Here is a 26,213-nt window from a genome sequence, read left to right as displayed (position 1 = left end):
CTGTGACAGATTTTGTCCTGCCCATCAGAAAGAGCCACTCATCGCGCACAGCGCCCCTGATCGCCCATGGCAGAAGGTGGATGCCGATATATTTCACTTCGGTGGAAAAGACTCTTATCCTGGTGGACGACTTCTCAAAATTTCCTGAAGTGTCACAGCCAAACGGGCTCACGGCCACCACGGTCATATCAGCAATGAAAGCTAACTTTTTCCACCATGGCATTCTGGAAGAGGTATTCGCCGACAATGTTCCCTTGGGTAGCACAGAAATGAAGGACTTTGGACACGAATGGGGTATAATGTTCACAACCTCGTCCCCAACATTTCTGTAATCCAACGGTCAAGCTGAGCGGGTCATTCAGACAATGAAACAGGCTTTGCGAAAGGCACGTGAAGATGGAACTGACATTCAACGAGCAATCCCTGCCGACCGCAACTCTCCGATTCGCGGAACGACACTCTCTCCAGCTCAACTCTCGATGAACAGGAGGCGAAGGGATTAATTACCTGTTTACAGTCAAAGCCTCCAGCCAGGTGTCATATCAGACGCTTATCAACAGCTCTGGGACCGTCAGAGGCTGGACACCAAATTCTATGACAGAGGAGCGAAACCTCTTCTGGAGCTCCAAGTGGGTGATGCTGCCCACGTCAACACCAGACAGGACTGGGTACCTGCGGTCGCATCTCGCAAACTTTCCACACCAACATCGTACCAGGTTACCACGGCCAATGGCAGATCCGACCGCCGCAACAGGGTGACACCTGCGGAAATCTCCACCTGAGCCAGTGGCCATTCTCCCACTTCCAGACGTTGGAGAATTGAACATTCCTCCGGAGTCTCGACTCTGGAGGAACCGTGTACGTGGTGCCAACACCACCGTCAAGTGCCGATAACTCCCAATCTCCTCAACCTCCGAACCACAGATCACAGCAAGCCAGGGCCTTGTCTCAAAGGCTGAAGGACCACATCCCATCATCATCATCATCATCATCATCATCATCATCATCATCATCATCATCATCATCATCATCATCATCTAGTGTGGATTTTGAGCGTCCGTTTGCTTGTTATAAAGTTTGATTTTGCTACTTTTATGGAACATAAATCTGCTTTTGCTATTTTCAGTCTTTTCTCTTCAGACTGAGAGGACATGTCAATCATGTCAATCTCTCCACTCCCAACCCCTCTCTCCACTCCCAACCCCTCTCTCCACTCCCAACCCCTCTCTCCACTCCTCTCCAACCCCTCCACTCCCAACCCCTCTCTCCACTCCCAACCCCTCTCTCCACTCCCAACCCCTCTCTCCACTCCCAACCCCTCTCTCCACTCCTCTCCAACCCCTCCACTCCCAACCCCTCTCTCCACTCCCAACCCCTCTCTCCACTCCCAACCCCTCTCTCCACTCCTCTCCAACCCCTCCACTCCCAACCCCACCTCTCCACTCCCAACCCCTCTCTCCACTCCCAACCCCTCTCTCCACTCCCAACCCCTCTCTCCACACCCAACCCCTCTCTTCACTCCCAACCCCTCTCTTCACTCCCAACCCCACCTCTCCACTCCCAACCCCACCTCTCCACTCCCAACCCCACCTCTCCACTCCCAACCCCACCTCTCCACTCCCAACCCCTCTCTTCACTCCCAACCCCACCTCTCTACTCCGAACCCCTCTCTCCACTCCTCTCCAACCCCTCCACTCCCAACCCCTCTCTCCACTCCCAACCCCTCTCTCCACTCCTCTCCAACCCCTCCACTCCCAACCCCTCTCTCCACTCCCAACCCCTCTCTCCACTCCTCTCCAACCCCTCCACTCCCAACCCCACCTCTCCACTCCCAACCCCTCTCTCCACTCCCAACCCCTCTCTCAACTCCCAACCCCTCTCTCCACTCCCAACCCCTCTCTCCACTCCCAACCCCTCTCTCCACTCCCAACCCCTCTCTTCACTCCCAACCCCACCTCTTCACTCCCAACCCCACCTCTCCACTCCCAACCCCACCTCTCCACTCCCAACCCCACCTCTCCACTCCTCTCCAACCCCTCCACTCCCAACCCCTCTCTCCACTCCCAACCCCTCTCTCCAGTCCTCTCCAACCCCTCCACTCGCAACCCCTCTCTCCACTCCCAACCCCTCTCTCCACTCCCAACCCCTCTCTCCACTCCCAACCCCTCTCTCCACTCCCAACCCCTCTCTCCACTCCCAACCCCTCTCTCCACTCCCAACCCCTCTCTCCACTCCCAACCCCTCTCTCCACTCCCAACCCCTCTCTCCACTCCCAACCCCTCTCTCCACTCCCAAATCATAATTGTTGAATCATGTGCTTGCTTGATTGGTTGTATCCATGCGGCCTCGTCGGTACGTGTTGTGCTCAAGTGTTCATAAATCCGGCAGTTGGTCCACGCAAGGTGATCCCATTCGTGTCCGTCGTCATGACAACGTGAAAACAACAATTACACCCCTTTTGAAAGTTTCATTTTATTTCCACATTCGTTCATTTATTTATCAGAAAGGTCGTTTTAAACGGTCTCCTGAAACCACCTGGTGCCACTCGAGGGTGTGTGAGGGGCACAAACGAGACCTGTGGACTCGACGTTGCTCCCCATTCTGGTTAATTTGATATAAATCATTAAAACACGATATGTTATGTTGGGGAATATAAGTGGAGTTGTTAGCTCGGGTGTGGAATCGCCCTCTCTCCCTCTCGCTCCTTGTTTAATTCAAATCATAAATTTTCATATAAAGCCGCCTTTTAACTGCAGGATGTAATTAATGTCGTACATAAATCATTGAACATCGAAATATTAAATTATGAGACGTTCAATCCGTTCAGTGGGTCTTCTTCTTCCTCTTCTTCTTCTTCTTCCTCTTCTTCTTCTTCTTTTTCTCTCGAGCGTGACACGTGATTATATAAATTGTACATTGACATTCATTCATCGCTTTACTTGTTGACGACACAAGCTTTGTGTTGAATATTTTGCAAAAACCAAAATAAGTGTTTTTTCCCCCCCCCCCCCTTCCTGAATGGAATGTTCTCGTTGCCGCGAACTTCCTCGGAATTTATGATGAAAACTCGAACTGAGGAATGAGGCAGCTCGCGGGAATCCATAAATCTTTGGGATAAAATGTAAGTTCTTCCTCGTTAATGATCGAATGTTGACTCGTGTCGGATTATTGGAATCACAGTCTTTGATTAATGAGTTATTTCTTCCTGGAAATGTGGAAACAGGAACCAATGATGTTTTCTTGGCGCATTCGTGGTAACTCGATGTTCATTCGATTTCGTGTCCAAATTCATATCAATATTACTCATTCGAAACTGTCTGTGGTCTCTTCGCAAAGTACAATTTGTAAATTCGGGCGTTGTTTTGTTTATATACTCCGACCCCTCTCTTCGCCCCCGACCCCCTCTCTCCAACCCGACCCCCTCTCTCCGCCCCGACCCCCTCTCTCCGCCCCGACCCCCTCTCTCCGCCCCGACCCCCTCTCTCCGCCCCGACCCCCTCTCTCCGCCCCGACCCCCTCTCCACCCCCTGACCCCTCTCTCCGCCCCGACCCCCTCTCTCCGCCCCGACCCCTCTCCACCCCCTGACCCCCTCTCTCCGCCCCCGACCCCCTCTCTCCGCCCCCAACCCCTCTCTCCGCTCCCGACCTCCTCTCTCCGCCCCGACCCCTCTCTCTCCACTTCCGACCCCTCTCTCCACTTCCCGACCCCTCTCTCTCCACTCCCGACCCCTCTCTTCACTCCCGACCCCTCTCTCCGCCCCCGACCCCTCTCTCTCCACTTCCGACCCCTCTCTCTCCGCCCCTACCCCCTCTCTCCGCCCCCGACCCCCTCTCTCCGCCCCGACCCCTCTCTCTCCGCCCCGACCCCCTCTCTCCGCCCCTGACCCCTCTCTCCGCCCCCGACCCCCTCTCTCCGCCCCGACCCCCTCTCTCCGCCCCGACCCCCTCTCTCCGCCCCGACCCCCTCTCTCCGCCCCCGACCCCCTCTCTCCGCCCCCGACCCCTCTCTCCGCCCCCGACCCCCTCTCTCCGCCCCGACCCCTCTCTCCGCCCCTGACCCCTCTCTCCGCCCCCGACCCCTCTCTCCGCCCCGACCCCCTCTCTCCGCCCCGACCCCCTCTCTCCGCCCCCTGACCCCCTCTCTCCGCCCCGACCCCTCTCTCTCCGCCCCCGACCCCTCTCTCCGCCCCGACCCCCTCTCTCCGCCCCGACCCCTCTCTCCGCCCCCTGACCCCCTCTCTCCGCCCCCTGACCCCCTCTCTCCGCCCCGACCCCTCTCTCTCCGCCCCCGATCCCCTCTCTCCGCCCCTGACCCCTCTCTCCACTTCCGACCCCTCTCTTCACTCCCGACCCCTCTCTCCGCCCCGACTCCTCTCTCTCCACTTCCGACCCCTCTCTCCACTCCCAACCCCACTCTCCGCTCCCGACCCCTCTCTGCGCCCCACGCCCTCTCCGCCCCGACCCCCTCTCTCTGCCCCGACCCCCTCTCTCTGCCCCCGACCCCTCTCTCCGCCCCCCGACCCCCTCTCTCCGCCCCCGACCCCCTCTCTCCGCCCCCGACCCTCTCTCTCCGCCCCGACCCCCTCTCTCCGCCCCCGACCCCCTCTCTCCGCCCCCGACCCCCTCTCTCCGCCCCCGACCCCCTCTCTCCGCCCCCGACCCCCTCTCTCCGCCCCCGACCCCTCTCTCCGCCCCCGACCCCCTCTCTCCGCCCCCGATCCCCTCTCTCCGTCCCCGACCCCCTCTCTCCGCCCCCAACCTCCTCTCTCAGTCCCCGACCCCCTCTCTCCGTCCCCGACCCCTCTCTCCGCCCCGACCCCCTCTCTCCGCCCCCAACCTCCTCTCTCCGCCCCCGACCCCTTCACTCCCACCCCGCCTCCACCTATTCTTTCACCCACTTCCCTCTGCTTATGAATGAGTGCAGAAGGCAATGTGCTGATGGGTAGCGGAGAAACGTGTGGATGCAACAAGGGAACAAATGAATGAGAAGAGAGAAATGCGTGTTCATTTGTTTTGTCTCCTTTTATACCTCGCACGGCCCAATCACATGCAAAATATTTACACCTTTTAACTTCTTGACTTTTATCTTTTATTTCCCCATCCCTTGTCTCTCTTGTTTTACCCCTATTCCACTTTTGTTTGGATGACTATGTTGTACAAAGCTGATGGAACTGAGTACTTCTTGCATCATTTCACAATGGCAGTGCCTCAACAGACTCTGGGTTTTGTGAACCGCTTGATTCTCGCCCCTATGGTGCGTGTTGGAACGCTACCAATGCGGCTCTTGGCACTCGATTGTGGTGCGGACATCGTGTATTGCGAGGTTTGTTTTCAACGTATTATGATGTGGGGATGATCGTTTCTGTGATTGCACGACATAACACCTGATGAATTGGAAATGGAGAAAAGCCACTGAGGTTTTGCAAGAAGCCAACTTTGTACCAAAGTTTTTGATTACAAAATAAGTTTTGCTTGTTTACACAAAACGACATCCTCAAGCGTCGAGGCAGGAGCATTATGAGGCCTTGTTGAGCAACCCTAAGGCCATACCCACTGCGGAGTGGCCATTCAATGCATGATTGGTTATCTTCTGAGGTGGTGATGGTGGAGGATGGTAATGCGGGGGACGGAGATTTCCTGGGTGTCAGGCCTTGGCCCGAAAGTCCCAGTCCAAAGGAAAGTTACCCTTCTTGAACTTTATCGACTCTTGTTCATTTTGGCTCTTCAAAACCCTCTCGACTCTCCTGCACTCTGTCCTCTTCTTGCGGATGGCAGCTTAGCTGCCGGGGTAGCTATCATTTCTTCGAAGCGCGACTGTTACTGATGCAGTGCCCTTGTACCAGTACACACTGGTACTCATTTCCCCAACCTCGGAAGGATGACAGGCTGAGTCAACCCCCTAGTGTATTAATTCAGCGGCCAACGGGGCTTGAACTCAGGACCCTGGGATCCCAAGCCGCCACCCAAACCACAAAGCCAACAGCAGGCTCCCTGCACTGTGTTTTTGCAGTTCTTGACTGGTCTGTTCCTGTGTCGCACACTCCTTGTTTGAGTCCTCCTGTAATTATCTATCTATAATTCCAGCTGTGTGTGCGTGCATGCGTGCGTGCGTGCGTGCGTGTCTGTGACCACCGTTTCTCGACAACCACTGGTCCGATCTCATTGAAACTTGCCAGGTATATTGCTGGGGACCTGAGGATGTGCCTTTTCAAGGTTTGATATTAATCGGACAAGTGCTTCCCAAGTTATGGCCATTTATTTACCAAACCAATGATAGACACGTTGTTGCGTGGGCGTGGCCGATGGGAAAGGGAAGATCAGCCGCGTTCGCCATTACGGGTTACAACGTACGGACTTCCGGATCCATTACGGGTTACAACGTACGAACTTCCGGATAATGATGACTTCGTGTATTCTAATAATTTCTCGATTTCTTATGCGCATTTATAGATAAACACAATGCCCCAAGTTATGATCGTTTTCATATTAGACGGTGCATAAATTTCGGAAACATCAGAGTGCTGGTATGCTCCGAACCAGGAAGTAATTTTTTTTTCTCTCCTCTTTTTGTTTTTCCTTGCCACGACATTGCAAAAAGGTAAAATATGTTGGCGCTAATTGAATAATTGGGTATTAAAACTAAATTGCGGATAATCGTAACTGCAAATAATATTCGAACTTCCGGGCCACGCACGTACGGGCACTCGAGAGCGAAGAAACGGCCTGCGTGGTTGTTGTTTGTTGCTCGCGGTTTGAATATTTATTTATTAATTGTATTTATTTTTTTTATGGGCATGTACTAGTATATATAAATTGTATGGGATTTTCATTGAACAGTCTTATTTTTACTTACTTATTTACTGACTGACTGTGATCCTCGTGTTACCGCCATTTTTCCGCATTTATGTTTGGGTTCAGCTGATGTCCCTGGAGGTCTGAATATTAATTCCTGTTCATAACTTGTGTGCTTTTGCATCATGCCGGAGTACAGATCAATGTTACAATTTGGGTTCGAGGATAAACAGCCACAGTTCGTCTATCCTTGGAGCTTGTGTCCAGCATTGTCGGTAATCGCTTTAATTGCAGTTGTGGTTATCAGGCAATTGCCCTCCATATGACAATACTGGAGTGGTCGACGTGTCAGGACAACTTCTTCAGACTGGTACGGTGAGTCGCTGAGCAACCACGGGAGCCCAATTAAGCTCTTGCTGGCTTGGCTCCCATGTCTCGAGCCGTGTTACCGTAACAGGTGAGGTCCCTTGGCCAAACGAGTATCATGCTGGCAGTCACGTGACGGATGTTATTAATTGGCCGAGCAGAACAAAGTCACGTGGCCGCGATCTTATCAAGAGTCCAATCTTTGGATCAACCGATCACTCACCTGCCATATGACAGTCACAATGAGCAGGCAGAGTCAGGAGGCAAGTACGTTTTATACACCTATTGAAAGTAAAGGATATATATATATATATATGATTTCTATATGAAATATTCACAAGTCAAGACACATTCCCATTGCCCTTCCCATATCGTCGAACCTTCGGATGTCGGAGAATCAGTCAACTTTGCACTTTACACAAGGGCCCACATTCATCAGAGAGAGAAGAGAAGAGTGAAAGAGTTGAGGTGTGTGGCTTGAACTCCACCGAACCTTGTGACATTTTTGAGGATCTGGCGCAACGTCCTGGTTATGGACGCAGCCCGTGGGGCGTGCAAGGTCTCTGTCTTCCGCTCACCCCTCCGGTGCACAGCGCCGGTCCCGTGCAGTTTGCATCCAAGCACAGCGGGTCTCAAATGAAGAAGTGTCAAAGGACAAGAGACGACACACGGTTGTGGCTTATTCTGAGAGAAGGCCATACTGTGTAGAGACGAAGTATTGTTACGGATTTGGAAGCCTTGTGCACACAAGCAGCCAGAGTCCCCGTAGTTCAGTTATTTCAATAAGTACGTGTTAATAGTTAGAATCCTTCCTTCTGTCTGATGGGAATTACATGTGTGAGCTACGAATTATTAACCTCCGCCATCGAAGATGGGCGGAGGTTACTGCTTTTCACCCCTGTCTGTTTGCTTGTTTGTTTGTGAACAGTAATATGGAAAAACTCCTGGACGGATTTCAACGAAACTTGGTACGGGGATCAGGTATGGTCCAAGGATCATGCCATTAGATCTTGGACTTGGTCCAAAGTCTAATATGGCCGCTATGGCCATATTATTTAAATATGTTTAAAATTTAAAAAATTTTTAAAAATGTTTGAATTTTTGTTTTTGCATTTCTACGTTTTTAAGTGATTTCCAACCAAAAAAAAATAATTTGTTAGAGAAAAAAATCACAATTTTGCAACTTTTTTCGAAAAAATTTCGATGTTATTTGAAAAATATTTGAATTTTTTTTTTGCATTTATACATGTTGTAAGTGATTTCCAACCCCCAAAAAAAATTGTTAGAGAAAAAAAACAAACAAATTTTGCAACTTTTTTTTCAAAAAAATTTCGATTTTTTTTTTTTTTTTTTTTTTTTTTTTTTTTTTTTTGGCATTTCTACATGCGCGTCCATCTAGTTTAGTTTATTCAATCGTGGTTCAGTCGAGTCTGATCCGTTTTGACCTCCAATGAATAGGATATCAGGTTCACTTAAGTGACCCAGCAGTATTGGAGGCGGAGGTTTTGCACTCTACCGAGTGATCCCCCTCTTGTTTTATAGTCAGGTTTATTACATACTCATCAACAACAACTACCACAACTACAACAACAACAATGCCACTGCCCCGCGCTCGACCCGGTCGCTATTACGCACGTGTTCGGGACCACGCACGTGAGTGGAGGTTTCGTCACCTCAGGGCTAGCTCCGCCTTAGCCAGATGGAGTGTTCGGCCCGACCAATGAAGAGCCGCCACAAGTCGCCAAACAACCGAACGTCCAATCAGGAGGCGAGTGGCGAGGAGAAGAGACCCCTCCCACCTCAGAAGAGTAGAGTAGTTGTCTGGACCAGGGTTCGGCAGAGAAGTGATTGTGGCGATCAGCATGGGAATTTCGTGTGGCGCAACGAGTTATTTTCCAGTTAGTTTTTTTTACATCTTCAACAACTACATCTACAACAACTGCATCCTCTACATCACCAACGACAACAACAACGCCATCGCCCACGTGCATTGTGTCACGTACAAGGGTGAGGTTCCCTCCGCCCACCGTGAGCTCGTCCAATCAACGGCGGCCACGAGTCGTCCGCCAACCCCCCGGCCAATCAGAAGGCGAGTGGCGAGGAGAAGAGGCCCCTCCCACCAAAAGAGAAGTAGAATGGTTGTGAGGAGGAGTTTTGGGGGAGACCGGGTGATCATGGCGACGGCAGAGTGGTTGTGAGAGACGAGAGGACGGCAGATAGGAGGATCGTGGCGATTCTGAGCAGTCTCTCGTCGTGGCAGACGGTCGTGTGTGGTGGTTGGAGCGGTCTGAGACAGTGGTGGTCGTGGTTGAGCGGTCTCGTTCATGGGCCATGGACTTTGGGTTGTGGGTTCGAGTCCCACCAGTGGTTCGGGTAGGTGTGACCGCATGAGGCAGGACAGGTACCTGGCAAGGCCCCTGCCCTCAGCTCTCCTTCCCTGGTGATATCTGGTGATAGCGACTCGATTCGGACAAAGTCGGCCGAGGGTGTGGTTTCCCCGGTAGTTGGACGACGTGGGTATTTCGGTATATTAAAATTAGGCAATTAACCCTACCCCACGCCGTCAAAATATTGGCGACCACGGTCCGCTAAGGGACCTATGAACTCGCGGAGTTGTCCGAGAATCACGACCGAAATTATGGGTGTTCGGTGGGAGACGACTCCACTGCTCCACCTAGTGGTCATTTATCGCCGCCGAACCCCGGCCCACAACAGTATATGAAGAAGTGTCTTGAGGCCAAATCACACAATCAGATACTCTGCTCGTGCGTCTTTCCTTTCATGGCCATGGCCACCTGTCCCCGTTCTCAGCACGGCCTCCCGACCTCATTGGAGGATACCCCAGAGTGCGAGATGACATTTCACCTCTCGTGAATGGTCCTGCACGGTGGGTCCCATTGGCCTCTTCCGCCGATTGATCAAGCTTTGAGTGGGCGTGAGGCCTTCTTGATCATGATTTCTCCTCCGTCACGGTTTGGTGGCAATCGGCCGTTTTTACCCAGTTTTAGGTGACCTACCCTGTGTGCAGTGTGCAGTTGGAGGTGACTCATCGGGTACAAAAAGGCTTCAATTGGGACTCCCCAGAATTTAAGGAAAGAGGTGATAGTGTCTTGCATTGTGGAAGCCAGAAAGATTGGGAAAAGAAAAGGTTAGATCTGGGGATTGCATGTAAAAGACCATCTATCTAATACATATGCAACATATATTTATCCGCACGGATGAGAACACACTGAATGAAACGGATACTTTGAAATTACTATCGTTATACAGTACTATCGATGCACTTTAAGTGTGGATGGGGTGAAGCAAAAGTCATCTTTTCTGATTTTGGCCTGTGGACAAGTTGATTGAGGCCTCCATTACTGTGAAAGAGAGAGGAACCACCTCAACTCCACGTTCTCATCCTTGTTAACTGACCCTTATCCATTCTGAGTATCCCATCCTCGTATCTCCCATCTTTGTTCAATTTTGCAACCAAGGTTTAGATGCTTCATCTGTACATCCATGTTGTGCCAGAATGAATAAGATCTTCAGGAGCTTTGCTCAAGATGTTTGCACGGTCTTGCAACTCGTTTCTTGACCTCTGAAGTAAAGCATATTTTATGACTTTACTTCATCGAGGTGTGAAAGAGTCAGCATTGATGTTTAATTTGTGTTCCGATGTTGTTTATGTCTCGAGCAACATAAACGTATCTTCTTCTTCTCTCCTTTTTTTTGTCCAGGAACTTGTAGATCTAAAGATGTTGCAGTGCAAGAGGGTTGTAAATGGTCAGTCGCTCATGCTATTTGCTTTCTCTCTTTTCAATTTAATAATTTATTTTGCCGACAGTTGTCTAACTATTTTTCTCTTGCAGATCTTTTGGGCACAGTGGACTTTGTCGCACCTGATGGGAAGGCTGTGTTTCAAACGTGCAGCCGTGAGCACGACCGAATCGTTTTTCAAATGGTACGTGAAGCGTGCAGACATCACTCTTGCATCGGGAGTGGGGGGGGGGGGGGTTCTTATTTCTTTAAATTCTGGAATAGTGTGGATATTTTGAAGAACTTATCGTGGTAATATCCTCCATGACGAAGGCCTCAACCTGGACAACAGTTTGTGGATCAGTTATATCTGTGAGCTGGCCTGACCTGGGGTCATCTTCAAGGGACTCAAATGCACTCTTTTGTCGGCCACCTGTTTGGCTGCTGTTAACTCTGAGCTTGGGGAGGATTATCACCACCTCACTTTTTTGAAAAAATAAATAAATAAAACGTTGGGGATGGGTTGGGGGAGTGGGATATTGTAATTGGCTTTGTCTCTGCTTGTCCTTCCATCACACTATCTCCTAAATAGTTGTGCATAAATTCACCAAACTTAGTGGTTATGATCACCACTTGTCAAGAAGTTGTGACAGTCGGGTGGGGTCAAAAATTCCAACACCAAAAAGATGCAATTGCAACCCCTTTTCAAAAACATTTTTAAATGAAACTTTGAATATGCAATCAACATGAGGAGATGCATGAAATATGTAACACTTTTTTTTTGGATTTGATCCCAGCTCCTGCGCTCGGGATGAGGATTTTTGGGTGACAGTGGTCAAAACGGGGGTGGGGGAGAATCAACTCAAAATTAATTGGGTCATTCCTAGTGGAATGTTTTCTCTTCTTTCAACTTTGCTTTCGGTGGGGATTTGTTTGTTTTGTGTCCGTCTATAGCTGCTGACACCATCTGTTGATGTTTGTCATACATGGCAAACATATATATTGTTGCGAATTCGCGCCCGCCAGCGTGCGAACGGCCATGTAACTCGAATCGCGGCACGTCGCCCACCGGACGGACAATTCAGTCGTGACCCTCTCGGAGCAACGCCGGGAGCGAGTCACGGGTGGGGGTTTAACCTCACCACGATCATGCCAATTGCCCACCCGCGCAGGATAGGGTTGCTCGCAAAATTCGATCTACCTAAGTACCTGCGCGAATGGTCGACCCGGCGATCGTACCACGCCACAGGTCGACTCCGGACACGAACCGCTTAAGCGGTCCGTTCCGTGCTACAGTGATAACCGAGCGGTGTTATCGTCGGCCTTGACGGTTCCGATTAATTACCGGGATGTTGCACCCACTACGAACCCCTTACGTGAAGCAGGATGGAGAGTCAACCAAAGGAAAGGACGCAGTGAAACGGGGAACAAGTTCACACAGACCAGCACGGAAGGCACGTATTTGCAGTCACAATAATCACAATGCACATAATAAGCAAAAGATATACAACCGACTAACGCGTACACACGACAACACTTACACAGTTTTACTTCACAAACGGCGCCAACACACATTTACACAAAAGCAAAAGAAAGAAGCCACCCTCACAGACAAGGAGGCAGACAGGCCCGTAGGCTAAATGTGCGCGTGACCTGGAGGAGCGGCCAGGTCCGCAAGACCGGGGAGGTCTTACCCGCGTCCTCGTGACTCGTTGGCGGGCAAGCCGCAAAGTGTCCGCGCCGCTGTGCCTCGACAGCTCGGACGGGGTTTTTGGGGGGGAACTCGATCGCGTTTCGCCCGCTATCTCGGTGCGGATGGGGTGGGGAATGGCAGGCACTCCGTCCAGGGATGGCACCGACAGGCTCGAGAAGCCCCCTGCACAACCGAACCAAAAGAGAAGAAGAAGAACCCGAACAGGCGATGCACACACGAGACCAGTACAAAACGATTCCCGGTTTCGAGCTATTCTCTGGAACTCTCAGTTCCGAGCTGCTCTCCAGTTTCGAACGATCCTCTCAGTTCCGAGCTGCCTTCCAGTTTCGAACGATCCCCTCGAACTCTCTCTGTCCACGCCTTTTTTAGGGAGGTCCTTCCCCCCTCTCTCCGCCCCGCGCCCCGCCCCGTTCGGACGTGTCACATCACGCACCCGCCAATCGGGAGAGGACACGCCACCCCCCTCCCTCTCCTCTCTACGGTGGAGAGGGGAACGAGATTCAAGCGGGAGATGTTTGCGCGGGCGTTTTGGGCGGGAGATGTTTGTGCGGGCGTTTTGGGCGGGAGATCTTTGCGGGAGATGCCCCTTCACGCACTGGTTGCTGCCACTCCGCTCCTCCAACCATCCCGCGCAGATCATGAACGGCGAGTGGTGAAGATGGTGGTAGCGCAGTTTTGAAAGGTGGCGTCGTGGCGTGAGTGGAGTGATCGTGGAGATGTTGGTTGTGGCGATGTTCGTTGTTGTTTTGTGCACCAAAATAACAATAGGAAAAGAAAAAATGGCTCACTCAGTGTCTCAGCCCGGATGAATCGCATAAATTCCCTCTATACAACGAGTTTGGGCTAACTACACATGTACTTACAGAAATATCTCACCTGGGGGCCCTTTATGGTGTAATGCGAATTTCCACAACCGTAACAATATATATATATATATATATATATATATATATATATATATATATATATATATATATATATATATATATATATATATATATATATATATATATATATATATATTCCTGGATTTCTTTGGAACTGATACCTCATTTGCATGGAGATATTATATGAACATAGTCATGGCCAAAATATGAGCACCCTTGCACTTTTTTCAAACAATGCACCATTTCTTCCAGAAAATTGTTGAAATTAAAAAATAATCTTTTGGTGTCCACATATGTTTTTATTTGGTTTGCAGTGGAACAAAACAAAAAAAGCTGAAAAAAATTACTAAATCTTCGCTTTTTTCACACAGAAATCCTAAAATGGCTTGGACAATATTATCACCACCTTTCAGAAGTTGTTAGAAATAATTTGATTTCAAGCAGGTGATTCTCCTTCACTTTGGAAATGAACTCACCTGCAGTGAGTTACAGGTGCCTGCAATATAAAAACCACTCATTCAACCGGTTTGAAGAGAGAAAAGGAGCCATTCTGCTGTTTTGTGTCTGTGTGCACCCACAATGAGCATGGAGAAAAGAAAGAAAGAAAAAATCAGAGAATTGTCTGAGGAAGTCAGACACAAGATCGTGGTCAAGCTTGGACAATCTCAAGGAAACAAGTCCATCTCCAGAGACCTTGGTGTTCCTGTGTCCACCGTACGCAATGTTATCGGGAAGTTTAAGGCCCGTGGCACTGTACCCAACCTCCTTGGACGTGGCCGCAAGAGAAAACTTGATCGAAGATTGCAGCAAAGGATTGTTTGGATGGTGGAGAAAGCACCTCGATCAACCCGCCAAACAGATTCAAGCTGACCTTAAGACACATTGTCTGAGTTTCAACTCACGCCATCCATCACCAACTCGATGAAAGGGGGTTCTCTGGTAGGAGGACTCCACTGCTGTGAGAGACAGAGACAAAGACAGGAAAGCCTGACTGGAGTTTGCTAAAACACACCTGAACAAGCCAAAATCCTTCTGGGAGAATGTCCTGTGGACAGATGAGACCAAATTAGAGCTTTTTCGGAAAGCACATCATCTCTGTAAACAGAAAACAAAATGAAGCCTTCCAAGAAAAGAACACCTTCCCTATAGTCAAACATGGAGGAGGTTCAGTGATGTTTTGGGGATGCTACACTGCCTCTGTCACGAAGTGCCTTGAATGTGTGCATGGCATCATGAAATCAGGAGATTACCAAGGAATTTTGGAGCACAATGTTCATCCCAGTTTCAAAAAGCTGTGTCTCCATCGAAGGTCATGGGTCTTGCAGCAGGACAATGACCCCAAACACACTTCAAAAAGCACCCAGGAATGGTCCAAGACAAAACACTGGACTGTTCTGAAGTGGACAGCAATGAGTTGGATCTAAATCTCATTGAACACCTGTGGGGAGATCTGAAAACAGAAGTTTGGAGAAGGCACCCTTCAAATCTGGGACAACTGGAGCAGTTTGCACAAGATTAGTGGGCCAAACTACCAGGTGAGAGGTGTCGGAAGCTCATTCATGGCTCGAGGAAGTGCTTAACTGCAGTTATTTTGTCCAAAGGCTGTGATACCAAATATCAAGTTGAGGGTGTCAATAATTTTGTCAATGCCATTTCTTTTTATTGTCTGATTTAAAAGGATAAATTCAGATCTGAATTAAAAACAAAGGTTCTGTAATATTAACAGTGAGATAAAGAATTGTGGAGACCAAATACCTTTGTAAATTTCAACTTATTTTAATATAAAATTATGAGTTATTTGACAAAAGTGCAAGGGTGCCAATATTTTTGGCCATGACTGAATATGTGCACTCCCGGTCAAAAGTTTTCGAACACTCCAATTTTTCCAGTTGTTACTGAAATTTATGCAGTTTAATGTTGCAATGTACTCTGAAATTAAACCATTGAACAAACAAACAATTGCAGATAAAAATGAAATCATGGAATCGTTTTGTTGAACAAAATTTAATCTAAATTTTTGACTCGTCAAAGTAGCCACCTTTTGCAGATATAACAGCCGAACACGCTCATGGCATTTTTCAACAATGGAAATAAAATATTGTTTGGGAAGTTCTTCCCAACATTGTTTCAGAAGTTCCCACAAATGTGTTGCACTTGTAGGTTGCTTTGCTTTCACCCTTCTGTCCAGTTCATCCCAAACCAGCTCGATGGGGTTAAATCTGGAGACTGTGCTGGCCATTCCATGATTTGGAGCCTACCGTCTTGTTCTTTTCTTCGAAGGTAGTTCTGACATAGCCTGGAGGTATGTTTTGGGTCATTATCTTGCTGTTGGATGGGGGTGTTCTAAAACTTTTACCGGTCGTGTTTCTCTTGTCAAGACTTGTGGAAGATGTGGAGCTCGTTGAGGAGCAATCCATTATTACCTCCACCACCAATGTCTATGAAGAGGATGTCTCAAAAAGTTGTGGACTGATTCGCATGAGGTTTTGTGTGTGACAAGGCCGAAATTAGTAAAATTTGGTGAAGTTTTGGATCTGGATCCGGAGGCGACAATTTTTTTTTCAGTGATTCTTCACCGTTGAGAGATGGGGCCAAAAACTACGTGATATTTCATGATATTTCAAAAAGTTGTGAATGAGTTGTGACCTAACTAGTTGGATGAGCTGGTTTGGTGATAAGAACAAGTCTATTAGATTTTGATTCAATTCCGGATGCAGATCTGACCCATCAGTGGGATGCACAACGTAAACTGCACAGCCTGGCGAAGGTATGCGTTCTAACAAGTGCCGTTCCAGTTCGATGATGTCGCAAATTTCCTGATGATGCAAGAAACAATAAACAGTTAGATTAACTCAAATAGTGGCACTTAATAGGCATACATTTACATTTTATTACGAGCACAAGCACCAGGACTTTGAAAGGTTTGATACGAATGACGCTTGGGCGGTGTATTGGTATATGGTTAATGCACATATGCTTATGATTCGATATGGAACGAACGGTGTATTATACGTGAGTACTTTGCCGTGTTTCTTGAGATGAGATCTTTATTCTAAAAATTGAGTGGAGTAAAAGGTGTCAAGTTATAATTATGTACTGCAGTTGGACTTGAAGCTGTGAAGAAAGAACCCGAGAGATCGGGAAATTTCAGGTTACTTCCAGATCGTGAACTATCTCGGGAGAATGAGCAATTTCTAGCGGCTTCTGGTTGTAGAACGACCTCGTAATTGCGAGTTGATCGAGAAGGAGGGACTTTAGCCTGATTGTCGGCACAGTCATGAGAGAGAAAGAAAAGAAAAGCGTCGTTTGCTTTGTTGCGTTGGAGCGTTCCAGACCACTGTGTCAGTACTGTAACATTAAAATTAACTCTAGTTTGGACTTTACCGACCAGTTAGAGATTGATTGATGATCGAATTTTAAGGATGTGTGACACTCAAGAATTCCAATCAATAGTACTTTTTTTGTTGTTGCTGTTGTTCACATCGTCTAGTTTTGTGGAAGAGCGAGCACATTGAACGGATCATGACGTAACAGACAAAAACAGGATGCAAAAGGTGCATGCATGGGGTGGACAAGATGGATACAGAAGAAAACTCCAAGGAGGGAAAACTGGAGTATTGGAAGGAGGAGGGATTTGGGTGGCATTGATGACGGTAGAAAAAAAAACATCATGGTTTTGGATTGGGAATTATCTGAAATGGTCGTGAACAGGTGTCTTGAAGAGGATGTGGAAGATTATTCCACAGGTGGGGAAAAAGGGTCGCAAATGATGGGAGATGAGCAGTGATTCTGGATTTTGGTAGTTTCACCAGAAGGGGGATGATGGTGGCTCGTGTGAGCCTGGGGGGGGGGTGAAGGGAGGGAGGAGGAAGCACAGAAAGAGAAGAGGGTGCAAGACCAAAAAGGAGGTGGTAGAAGACAGAGATCACTGGCCTGTTTGTGATGGCGAGGTGATAGGCCCATCGACTCGGCTTCATCGTGGAGATTCCAATAATCTTAAGAGCCTTGGTTTCCACTGGAGCCAGCCCAAAGGAGTTGAGCAGTACTCCATCAAGCTGCGGATGAAGGTCTTGGAGTGGGAAAGGAGTTCAGCTGTGCCAAGGAAGGATTTTGTACGACGGAGAATGCCCAGCCGACGGCTGGCTTTGGAGGCCAACTTTGAAATGTGGTTTCCCCAAGAGCAATCATGGATGAGAATGAGACCCAGGAGTTTGAGTGGCTGAACTTCCTCAAGAGGATTGTTAAGAGGGTAGATTAAGGGGGGGGAGGGGTTGTCAGACGGTCCTTTTGTGATTTTTATCAAGGTCTGAAGAGAGGGAAGAGGCTACAGCCTGTCTTTCCGAAGGACGAGGGATGTCATGGCAGAGTGTGGAGTCATCAGCAATAGATCGAGGATTTTCCAGAGATCATGAATGAAGATCACGAATTGGACTGGGCCCAGAACACTGTGTTCGGCCACACCTCCAGTCTTGCAGGGAGAAGAGATTAAAGGTTTCCATTGAGAGCGACACGTTGGTAACAAGAGTGGAGAAAGTCGGTAATCCAAAAGTGGAGTTGGCCTTGGATGTCATAGGCAGAGAGTTTGGATAGCAAGACAGAATGCTAGACTATCAAAAGCACCTGATATGTCCAAAGAGACATCCCTGATCTCATGTCTGACATTGAGGGCCTCCATCCATTGTTGAGTGGTTGGGTAAAAGCAGCATGTCAAAGATGGAGTGAGCTCATCTGAAACCAAATTGGTGATTTGAGATTAGGTTTTTGGAGAAGAGGAAGGATTTCATACAAACTGCGATAATTAATCGATTCCATGACCTTGCTGATGATTGAAAGTAAGCTCATAGCTCTGCAGTTAACGGAATCAGTTTTTGCAACTTTTTTATGTGGTGCAGTGATGTTGGTGGATTTCCAAGCAGATGGAAGATGACCGAGCGCAAATGGCAGGGTGAAATGAGCAGAGAGAGGATGTGCAAGAGCTGCAGAGCAGGTTTTTAGGACGTGTGAACTGATGTTGTATGGTCCAGTTGCAGAGTCAGAGTCGAGGGTTGAAAGAACCTTCTCGACATCTCAGGTGCAAAAGACAGAATCCAGGAGCATTTGGGTACAACAGGGAAGGATGGTACTGAGAATGAGGGGTTGGGGGAATGCAAGATTTGGAAGCAAAATAACCTTTTCAATGACCTTTTTCATGGACGAGGCCTTTATTGTAGACAATGCCTTATCATTTTAGTGGCGTTCCTTTGGCTTTTTAAGTCATTTTGGTCCTGGCTACATTTTTCCAATAATGTCGCATGTCTGTGTGTTGTGTGCAGGGCACAGCTGACCCAGATCGTGCACTGCTTGTGGCACGCCTCCTGTAAGTGTATCCTCTTCTCCAGTGAAAGTTCATTCCTGATACAGTATTTTGAAGCACAAAACATTTTCATTATGGATTACAGAATTGATCATTTAACTTTATATTTTCCTGGATTTTTTTTTTTTCCAAAACGCTGGGCCCTGTTCTTTTTCTCGTTTTCATAAATGATCTCTCCCACTCTGGAAAATCCTCTTTATCTCTTTGCTGATGACTCCACACTCTGCCGTACCATCTGTCATCCCTCACATTGGCAGGCAGCAACCTCTTCACTCTGCAGACCGAGATAAAATCACAAGTCTGTCAAGCACCTCGAACATTTCTTTCAATCCTGATAAATCTCTAACTCTGTCTCTCTGAAAGGACCGGATGGAACCCCTCCCCCCCCCCCAAAAAAATCTACTCTCTCTGTAATCCTCTTGAAGAAGCCCTTTCATTCAAGCTTTTGGGCCTCATTCTCTGACATGATCTTTCCTGGGAAAGTCACATTTCCAAGCTGGCCTCCAAAGCCATCCTCCAGCATGCAAAGTGCTTCTTTGGTACACCTGAGCTCCTCACCACATACAAAGCTTTCATCTGCAGTCTGATGGAGTGCTGCTCTCCCCTCTTGGGTGGTGCTCCTGCATCACAATTAGCTCGGCTCCATGCAGTGGAAAGCAAGGCTTTTAGGATCATTGGTACCTCATGCGATGAATCTCAGTCTTTCGATCTCCCATTCTCTCACCACAGGCAGGTCGGTGGTCTTTCTGTCTTCTACAATCTCCTCTCTGGCCTTGCACCCCACCCCCCCTGTTCTGTCTGTACTCTGTCCCCCCCGATTTCTGCAGGGCACTCAAGGTCCACCAGCACCCCCCTTCTGGTAGAATTGCCAAAATCAAGAATCACTGCTCACCTTCACTCTTTCATTCCTCTTTTTTTTTTCTGCCTCTGGAACAAACTCCCGCACTCTTCAATCCCACTCTTCCCTCCCTGCCTGCAAAACAGCTGTTTACCATCATCTCATATCATCCCCCATGATAAACCACGATCTTTTCTATCGCCATAAATCCACCCCAAACCCACCTCCTTCAATTCCCTGCTTTCCTTCCTGAAAGTCCCTGTCGTGTCCATCTTGTATACCCCGTGTTCCCCGCACCATCCCTCTCCCTTCCACAGATCTCCTAATGTCTCTCTTCCCCACTGTTTTGTGCTTCCCTCTCCTGCCCCACTTGTCTTCAGCTCCCCTCGTTATATGCCCGGTATCTTAGCTCTTATACGAGCCTTGACCATGTATCGAGAAGAAAAAAAAAATGTATGCGAAAAAAATTAAAAGTGTATGAGTGAAGGAGCGGTCTCCACAACTTTAATTCCACTATTACCCACTGGGAGAAAAAAAAACATTCTCGATCTCATTTGTGAGGATTCAGAAAATCCTGAATAACGTCATGATGACATTCGCATCAGGATGTGCCCCCCCCCCCCGTGGTGGTTGATAAAATTGCTGCTAAAATGTTTGGTTTGCTCCAAAACTTTTGGGAGTACAAAAAAACAAAGTTCCACATGTTTCTTTTCAGGAAAAGAATCGAAATAGAAATGTGATTGGAACAATAAATGGAGACTGCAGAAGTCTTTCGAAAATAACGTCGTCGTCGTAATTTATTTTATTTTATTTTTGATCTTTGTTGTTAAAGAAGTTTCTTTCTCCTGCAGTGAAAATGATGTTGCTGCGTTTGATGTCAACATGGGATGCCCGAAGGAATATTCGACCAAGGTTGGTTGTTGTGTTTGGATTGTTAATGCAGCATATAATCGATGCATCTTTTGCCGTGCTTAGTTGTGGCTCACCTTGCACCGAACGTTAACACGTTGTGTCACCAGAGTCTTTTTGTCACGTTGTTTTATTTATTAGAGCGTGTTGTTGCAGGGCGGTATGGGGGCAGCACTTCTCTCAAACCCAGAAAATATCAAGCAGGTATGCAGCCATGTTTTTATTTTTAAACTCCACCAACCACGGTCCACCGAGCAGCTCACAATACTAAATTTGCTGTTCTCTGAAAGTCACCCTCCAATCCAAGGTTATGACACCACCCTCCCCCTGCCCCCTCCCTCCCCGTCCCTCCCCCATATTTTTTACTCTGAAAGGGTGGACATCATAATGTATACAAGAATCGTTTTTGTTTGCTTTTTTCCTTTTTTTCTTGAAATTTAGTCCATCAGTCCACCAGATTATCAATGTTAGCACAAATGTTTTTGTTTGAAGTGTCCTTGGCATGATGTACCTTTTAAAAAACAACCGTTTGATTCTATAACACCTTCTGTTTCTGAATAAACCATGGATTATAATTAGAAAAGACAACCAAAGCTACAATGACACGACGATAAATCCTTGATCCAAAATTGGATTCCATTATCATGTGCTTAAAAGCTTACATTTTCTTGAACATTTTAAATTTAAGAAAGGGTTTACTTGTGTGATGCCAGCCTACCTCTGTGGTTTCAAAACGGTGGCAATGACTAACAACAACGGAGGTTTTCAAGTCTGTGAGAAAAACTGGGTGAGGAGGATTGCGGGAGTGAAGAGGGGTGGATAGTAGGTTAGGAAGGACATTGGTGTGCAGATGACCTTGACGGGGAGATTGATAAAAAGTCAGCTTAAGTGGGCTGGACACTCGGTGCGGATGGAAGAAGAGAGAATGGCAAAGAGAGAGGATAGATTGAGGGAGCAAGGGAGGAAGAAAAGAGTTAGACCATGGTTGAGATGGGAAGATTGTGCGACGAGGGATATTAAATAAGGTGGGGGTGGTTGTGGAGTGAAGAGAGTTGGCTGAGGTTGGGGAAGTGCAGGAGTATCATGCTCTTGGCAGCGCAGAAGCTTGGTACCCTTGCACCTCACCCCCTTATAAAGGGAAGAGAAGAAGAAGAAATTTAAGAAAGAATGAATAAAATTATGTTGGATTCCATTTTGCATATTATTACCCTCGCCGAAGGATTCGGAGAGGGTATTGCATATGGATTCTGTCTTTTTGTTTGTTTGTCTGCTTGTCCGCACAGAACTTTCGTGTTTTTCTCTGCAACCGCTTCTCGGATTGAGACAACTTTCACCATTGGTGCGACTACTCATGTTGTTGTTCGTCTTTCGGCTGCTCCCGTTAGGGGTCACCACAGCGGATCATCCGTTATGATCCGCATAGTGATTTGGCACAGGTTTTACGCCGGATGCCCTTCCTGACGCAACCCTGGTCGCCTCTGACGACACAGGGATAAGGATTGGGTTTCGCCATGATTCCGGGCTGCCCGACACCCTCTTGTAGCATGGCCCAGCACAGAGCTCCCGTCCTCAAGTGATCCTCCAACCCAAGCCTCCGAGTCGCCGGATTACAGGCGCACGCCTCTACGCCCGGTTTGGTGCGACTACTCATGTGGAATGTTTTAATGATAATTATGATGTCATAAGTCATGTGGTGTGGCAGCCACATTAGAAAAACGGAAAAACTTTGGACCTCTATCTCTGAAACCGCACCAAGGGAAAAATTGAGACTTGGCACATAGCAAGTACTCTTCATGGGGAATGTGTGATTTTTTTTAATGACGTCATAGATGCCCTCGTTATGACGTGTTCGCACAAGTGTTCCCCAAGTCATGGGTGTACAAATGGCACATAGCCAGTACTCATGGGGAATGAATGTGGTATTTTTATGACGTCGTGATTACATATGTAGAACGCTACGTCCGATCAGTATTACATTTTTTTTAGGGTCATTTAGGGATAAGATGGTCTCCAAAAAGTTTTTGATGTCATTGGTCACGTGATTCGGCAGCCATATTGTTTATTTTTTGGCCATCTCGGTAGAGATGACCTAATAAAGCTGGACCAAATGTCCGTACGTCCGTCAACAATTTTTCTTTCCGATCTTGATGAAACTTAGTATGTGGGTAGAGGTCGATGGGTGTTGCACAACGATATAACTTTTGTCCAGGTTCAAGGTCAGGGACGAGGTCATGTAAGTTATAAAAATGGCCATTTTCAAAACCTATCTTGTCTGCCATTCTACAAGATATTCGGCAACTGTTTATTGATTATGATAGTAAAAAATATTATCTTGTATCTAACCGGACAGATTTTTGAATTTCCTTCCCGTTTGATAGTCACGTGATCTGGAAGATGGCCAAAAACGCCGATGTGATTCGCAAAGAAGGAAGGAAGGAAGGAGAAATGAAATATAAATATAAAACTCATTTTTAGCCTTTTATATTTATACATTTTCCGCCGAAGGTGCAAAAGTTTCAAAACCCGAAATTTAAACGTCGGCATTTATTTTCAAAATATAATTTCGTGCGCACGTGCGCCAAAATGCCGAGTCATCTTTAACCAAACTGCGCAGTTCGAGCTGCACAGTAGAACCGCACAGTAAAGCTGCGCAGTCGTCTTTGGTCATAGCTGAACATTGAGAACTTGTGGTATTATAGAGATGACCGTCACCCCCATACGGGGGGGTAACTTTTTATTTCTATTTTTATGTTTTTTTTTTAAACCTTCAAAAATCTTCTCTGAAATGTCTGAAAAGATCGAGGTGAAACTTTACACATATGACCGCATGAGGAATCCATGAGGAATAAAAGGGTCACACATATTGTTGTGGGGCCGAGTTTCAGTGGCGAGCACAACCGCTAGATGGAACAGGAGAGTCGGTTCCACCGAACACCCGGAATTTATAGGTCGTCACCCCGGACAACTCTGGAGGCGACGGGTCCCTTATCGGCCCGAAGATCGCCAATAGGTCGACCGCGTGGGACAGGGTCGATTGCCAATTTCAATTTGCCTAAATACCCACGTCGTCCAAACTATCGGGGAAATTCACCCTCGGCGGAGCTCGAGCGGAACGACCCGTTCGCGTGCTCGAACTGTGCGTAACCCGAGCGGATGGTTACCGAGGTCCGTCGGTCCAAATGCACAATTTGCCGCTTCCCAATTTCCCAACACGCACCGTGCTAAGGCAATGAAAGAAATGACAGAACTAGCTGGGACATTCAACAATAGGGGTATTTATTTATAATGGGGAGGGAACACACAAAGCAGAGTTATCACAACTATAGCAAGGCAAAGAATATACAACAAAACGCACTTAGCAATTCTACTTTACAGAAGCCTGGTGTTTGCTTGGTGGTTCGGGTGGTGGCTTGGGATCCCAGGGTCCTGAGTTCAAGCCCTGTTGGCTGCTGAATTAACACCAGGGGGTTGACTCAGCCTGTCATCCTTCCAAGGTTGGCGAAATGAGTACCAGTGTATGCCCCGGTTAGAATAGGTGTACCATATCCCTGTGTGTCGTAAGAGGCTACCAGGGTTGGCGTCAGGAAGGGCATCCGGCCATAAAACATTGCCTCAAGAAAAAGCCAACCCCTGCACAGCAGGGAAAAATGGCTGTAAAAACGGTCATTTATTATATTTTAATTCTACTTTACAGACGGGCACACACACACACACACACACACACACACACACACACACACACACACACACACACACACACACACACACACACACACACACACACACACACAACAAATTGGCCGGCTGGCCTTTATTGATGCCCCCCAGCTCGGAGGGAAGGTGAGCCGAAGGGGAGAACCTGTCTCGCACCTCCCCACCTCATGCGGTTTTCGATGATCTGGTTCGGCGGGACTCGAACCCGCAACGCAATGCAATGATGGACGCCAGCCGGCGCGAAGGTGGATCAGACAGAACGCCAGCAGGCCAGACGAGACGACCAGGTGACGAGGCTGACGAGGTGACCAGGCGACGCGACCTTGACTGGACCTCCGCTGGACCTCAACACAACTCTGGTCCAACAACTGCGCTGGACCGATCGCAACCTCACTCACGCACCGTCCAGTCTCAGCACTCTTTCTCTCAGTCCGATCGCGCCGAAAACTATATTCCCTTCTTTTCCGGGGGGGGGGGCGGGCGCGCATCCTCGCGACCCGCTCTCCCTCACTGGACGGTTTTGGCGTGCAAATGCGCTCGTCACCTCTGTCACTGGCCAAAACCGGCGCTAAGTCCGTTGATTGGTCCGGAGGCATGGTGACATCACACGGACCGCCCCTCCCACAGTGGAGGAGTCCCATTGGTCAAAGGACCGCAACCTCACTCGCATCACCCCGACTGGGCGAGAGCAACCGCAAGGTTCCGCCTTGAACTCAGCCCACTGCGGGCGCAATGGTGTCGGGTTGAATGAAGCGAGGCAAAGGCGTGTTGTTGTTGATGTAAAAATCCCAACTATCAAAATCACTCTGCGGCGCACGAACATTTAATTTCCATATAGACTAGGGACGGGATCCGAACTAGAAACCCAAACTAACCGATATAACTGATCTATCGGGACTCTGACTGTTGTGTGCCGTAAGCTTCCAGATTCGTAACAATATGATGTCATCGGTCACATGGTTTGGCAGCCACATTGGATATACCTTGAAACCTATAAAACTACACCACTCAAAAGAAGTCCTGGCGAGGGTTTACAATCTCTGCTCTTTTTCTTTCTGATTTCTGCATTGATTATTTTCTTGTTTCTTGTTTATATTTGCATGATCCATCCTGTTCCTTCACATCGAAAAGCAGCCCTTAAGTTGGCATCAAATGGAAATGGGTGAACGGATAATAATGCATTGATAAGTCAAATAATTCTATAGGATGATGACAGCCCTCAGGTTGGACAGCATTTTGAGACCTTGGTAGCCATTTTCATTTTCGAGAGTTGTGTATTACAGGCTGTGGCGCTCTATCGACTCAGAAAATCTTTTTTTTTTTTAAATTTATATATATATATTTTTTGTTCTTGTTGCAGATTCTCTCAAAGCTCGTGAGTGGTGTTTCTAAGCCGATTACTTGCAAGATTCGCATTCTGCCTTCGGTGGGTGCTCTGTTGTTCACCATGTATTGTCTATTTTTCTTTTCGTAGAGGATTGAACACGTAAAATTTTGAGATGGCAACTTGAATTTTTACTCAGACACCTGTCACCACTTTAAAATAAAATTTTCTTTAAAGATTGAAGGCTTGCTGTGGGGCTGTGACATCCACATGAACAAATAGATGAACATACAAGACAGCCACTGAGCTTAGGGGAAGTGCCATCACTTCCCAGGGTACTCTGGGTATGAGCGACGTCACAACAATGGCTCCACTTTTCTCACTGCACTCAGCAAGTCATTTACTCCTCCCCATGGAGGCCAACCTATGGGGATTATCCATGCTCTTAACTTTTTAAATGCTGAAGGTCAAACAAGGAAGCAGCAGCACGTACTATTTCTAGTCTTTGGTATGACTTGCTGGGGTTAAAACCACCGACCTTCCAGACCCTGAGCGGACGCTCTAACCATCACACC

The 26,213-nt window shown here is 47.9% G+C and overlaps 1 protein-coding gene across 8 annotated transcripts in view; it reads left to right on the top strand.

Annotated features, from left to right (window-relative positions):
- The first annotated feature begins 2,890 nt into the window (after positions 1 to 2,890).
- DUS2 (dihydrouridine synthase 2) overlaps positions 2,891 to 26,213 on the top strand; it is a 69,299-nt gene continuing 45,976 nt past the window's right edge. The window contains exons 1-8 of one of the 8 annotated variants that reach the window (XM_085877109.1): positions 2,891 to 3,121; positions 5,163 to 5,323; positions 10,881 to 10,926; positions 11,013 to 11,104; positions 18,813 to 18,856; positions 20,543 to 20,603; positions 20,757 to 20,804; positions 25,675 to 25,689. In XM_085877109.1, the coding sequence (XP_085733235.1) occupies positions 5,198 to 5,323; positions 10,881 to 10,926; positions 11,013 to 11,104; positions 18,813 to 18,856; positions 20,543 to 20,603; positions 20,757 to 20,804; positions 25,675 to 25,689 (432 nt within the window). In that variant the 5' untranslated portion in view covers positions 2,891 to 3,121; positions 5,163 to 5,197. Of the gene's footprint in view, positions 3,122 to 5,162; positions 5,324 to 10,880; positions 10,927 to 11,012; positions 11,105 to 18,812; positions 18,857 to 20,542; positions 20,604 to 20,741; positions 20,805 to 25,674; positions 25,741 to 26,213 lie in introns of those variants that run through there. The other 7 variants (XM_085877104.1, XM_085877106.1, XM_085877103.1 and 4 more) reach the window with 7 other exon arrangements.

The sequence above is a fragment of the Eptatretus burgeri genome, chromosome 4, assembly GCF_056783735.1.
Source record: "Eptatretus burgeri isolate ZD-2024b chromosome 4, Ebu_testis_v1, whole genome shotgun sequence".
Taxonomy (NCBI): domain Eukaryota; kingdom Metazoa; phylum Chordata; class Myxini; order Myxiniformes; family Myxinidae; genus Eptatretus; species Eptatretus burgeri.
Note: the sequence above shows the minus strand (reverse complement) of the source record. Positions and strands in the feature narration are given on the sequence as shown.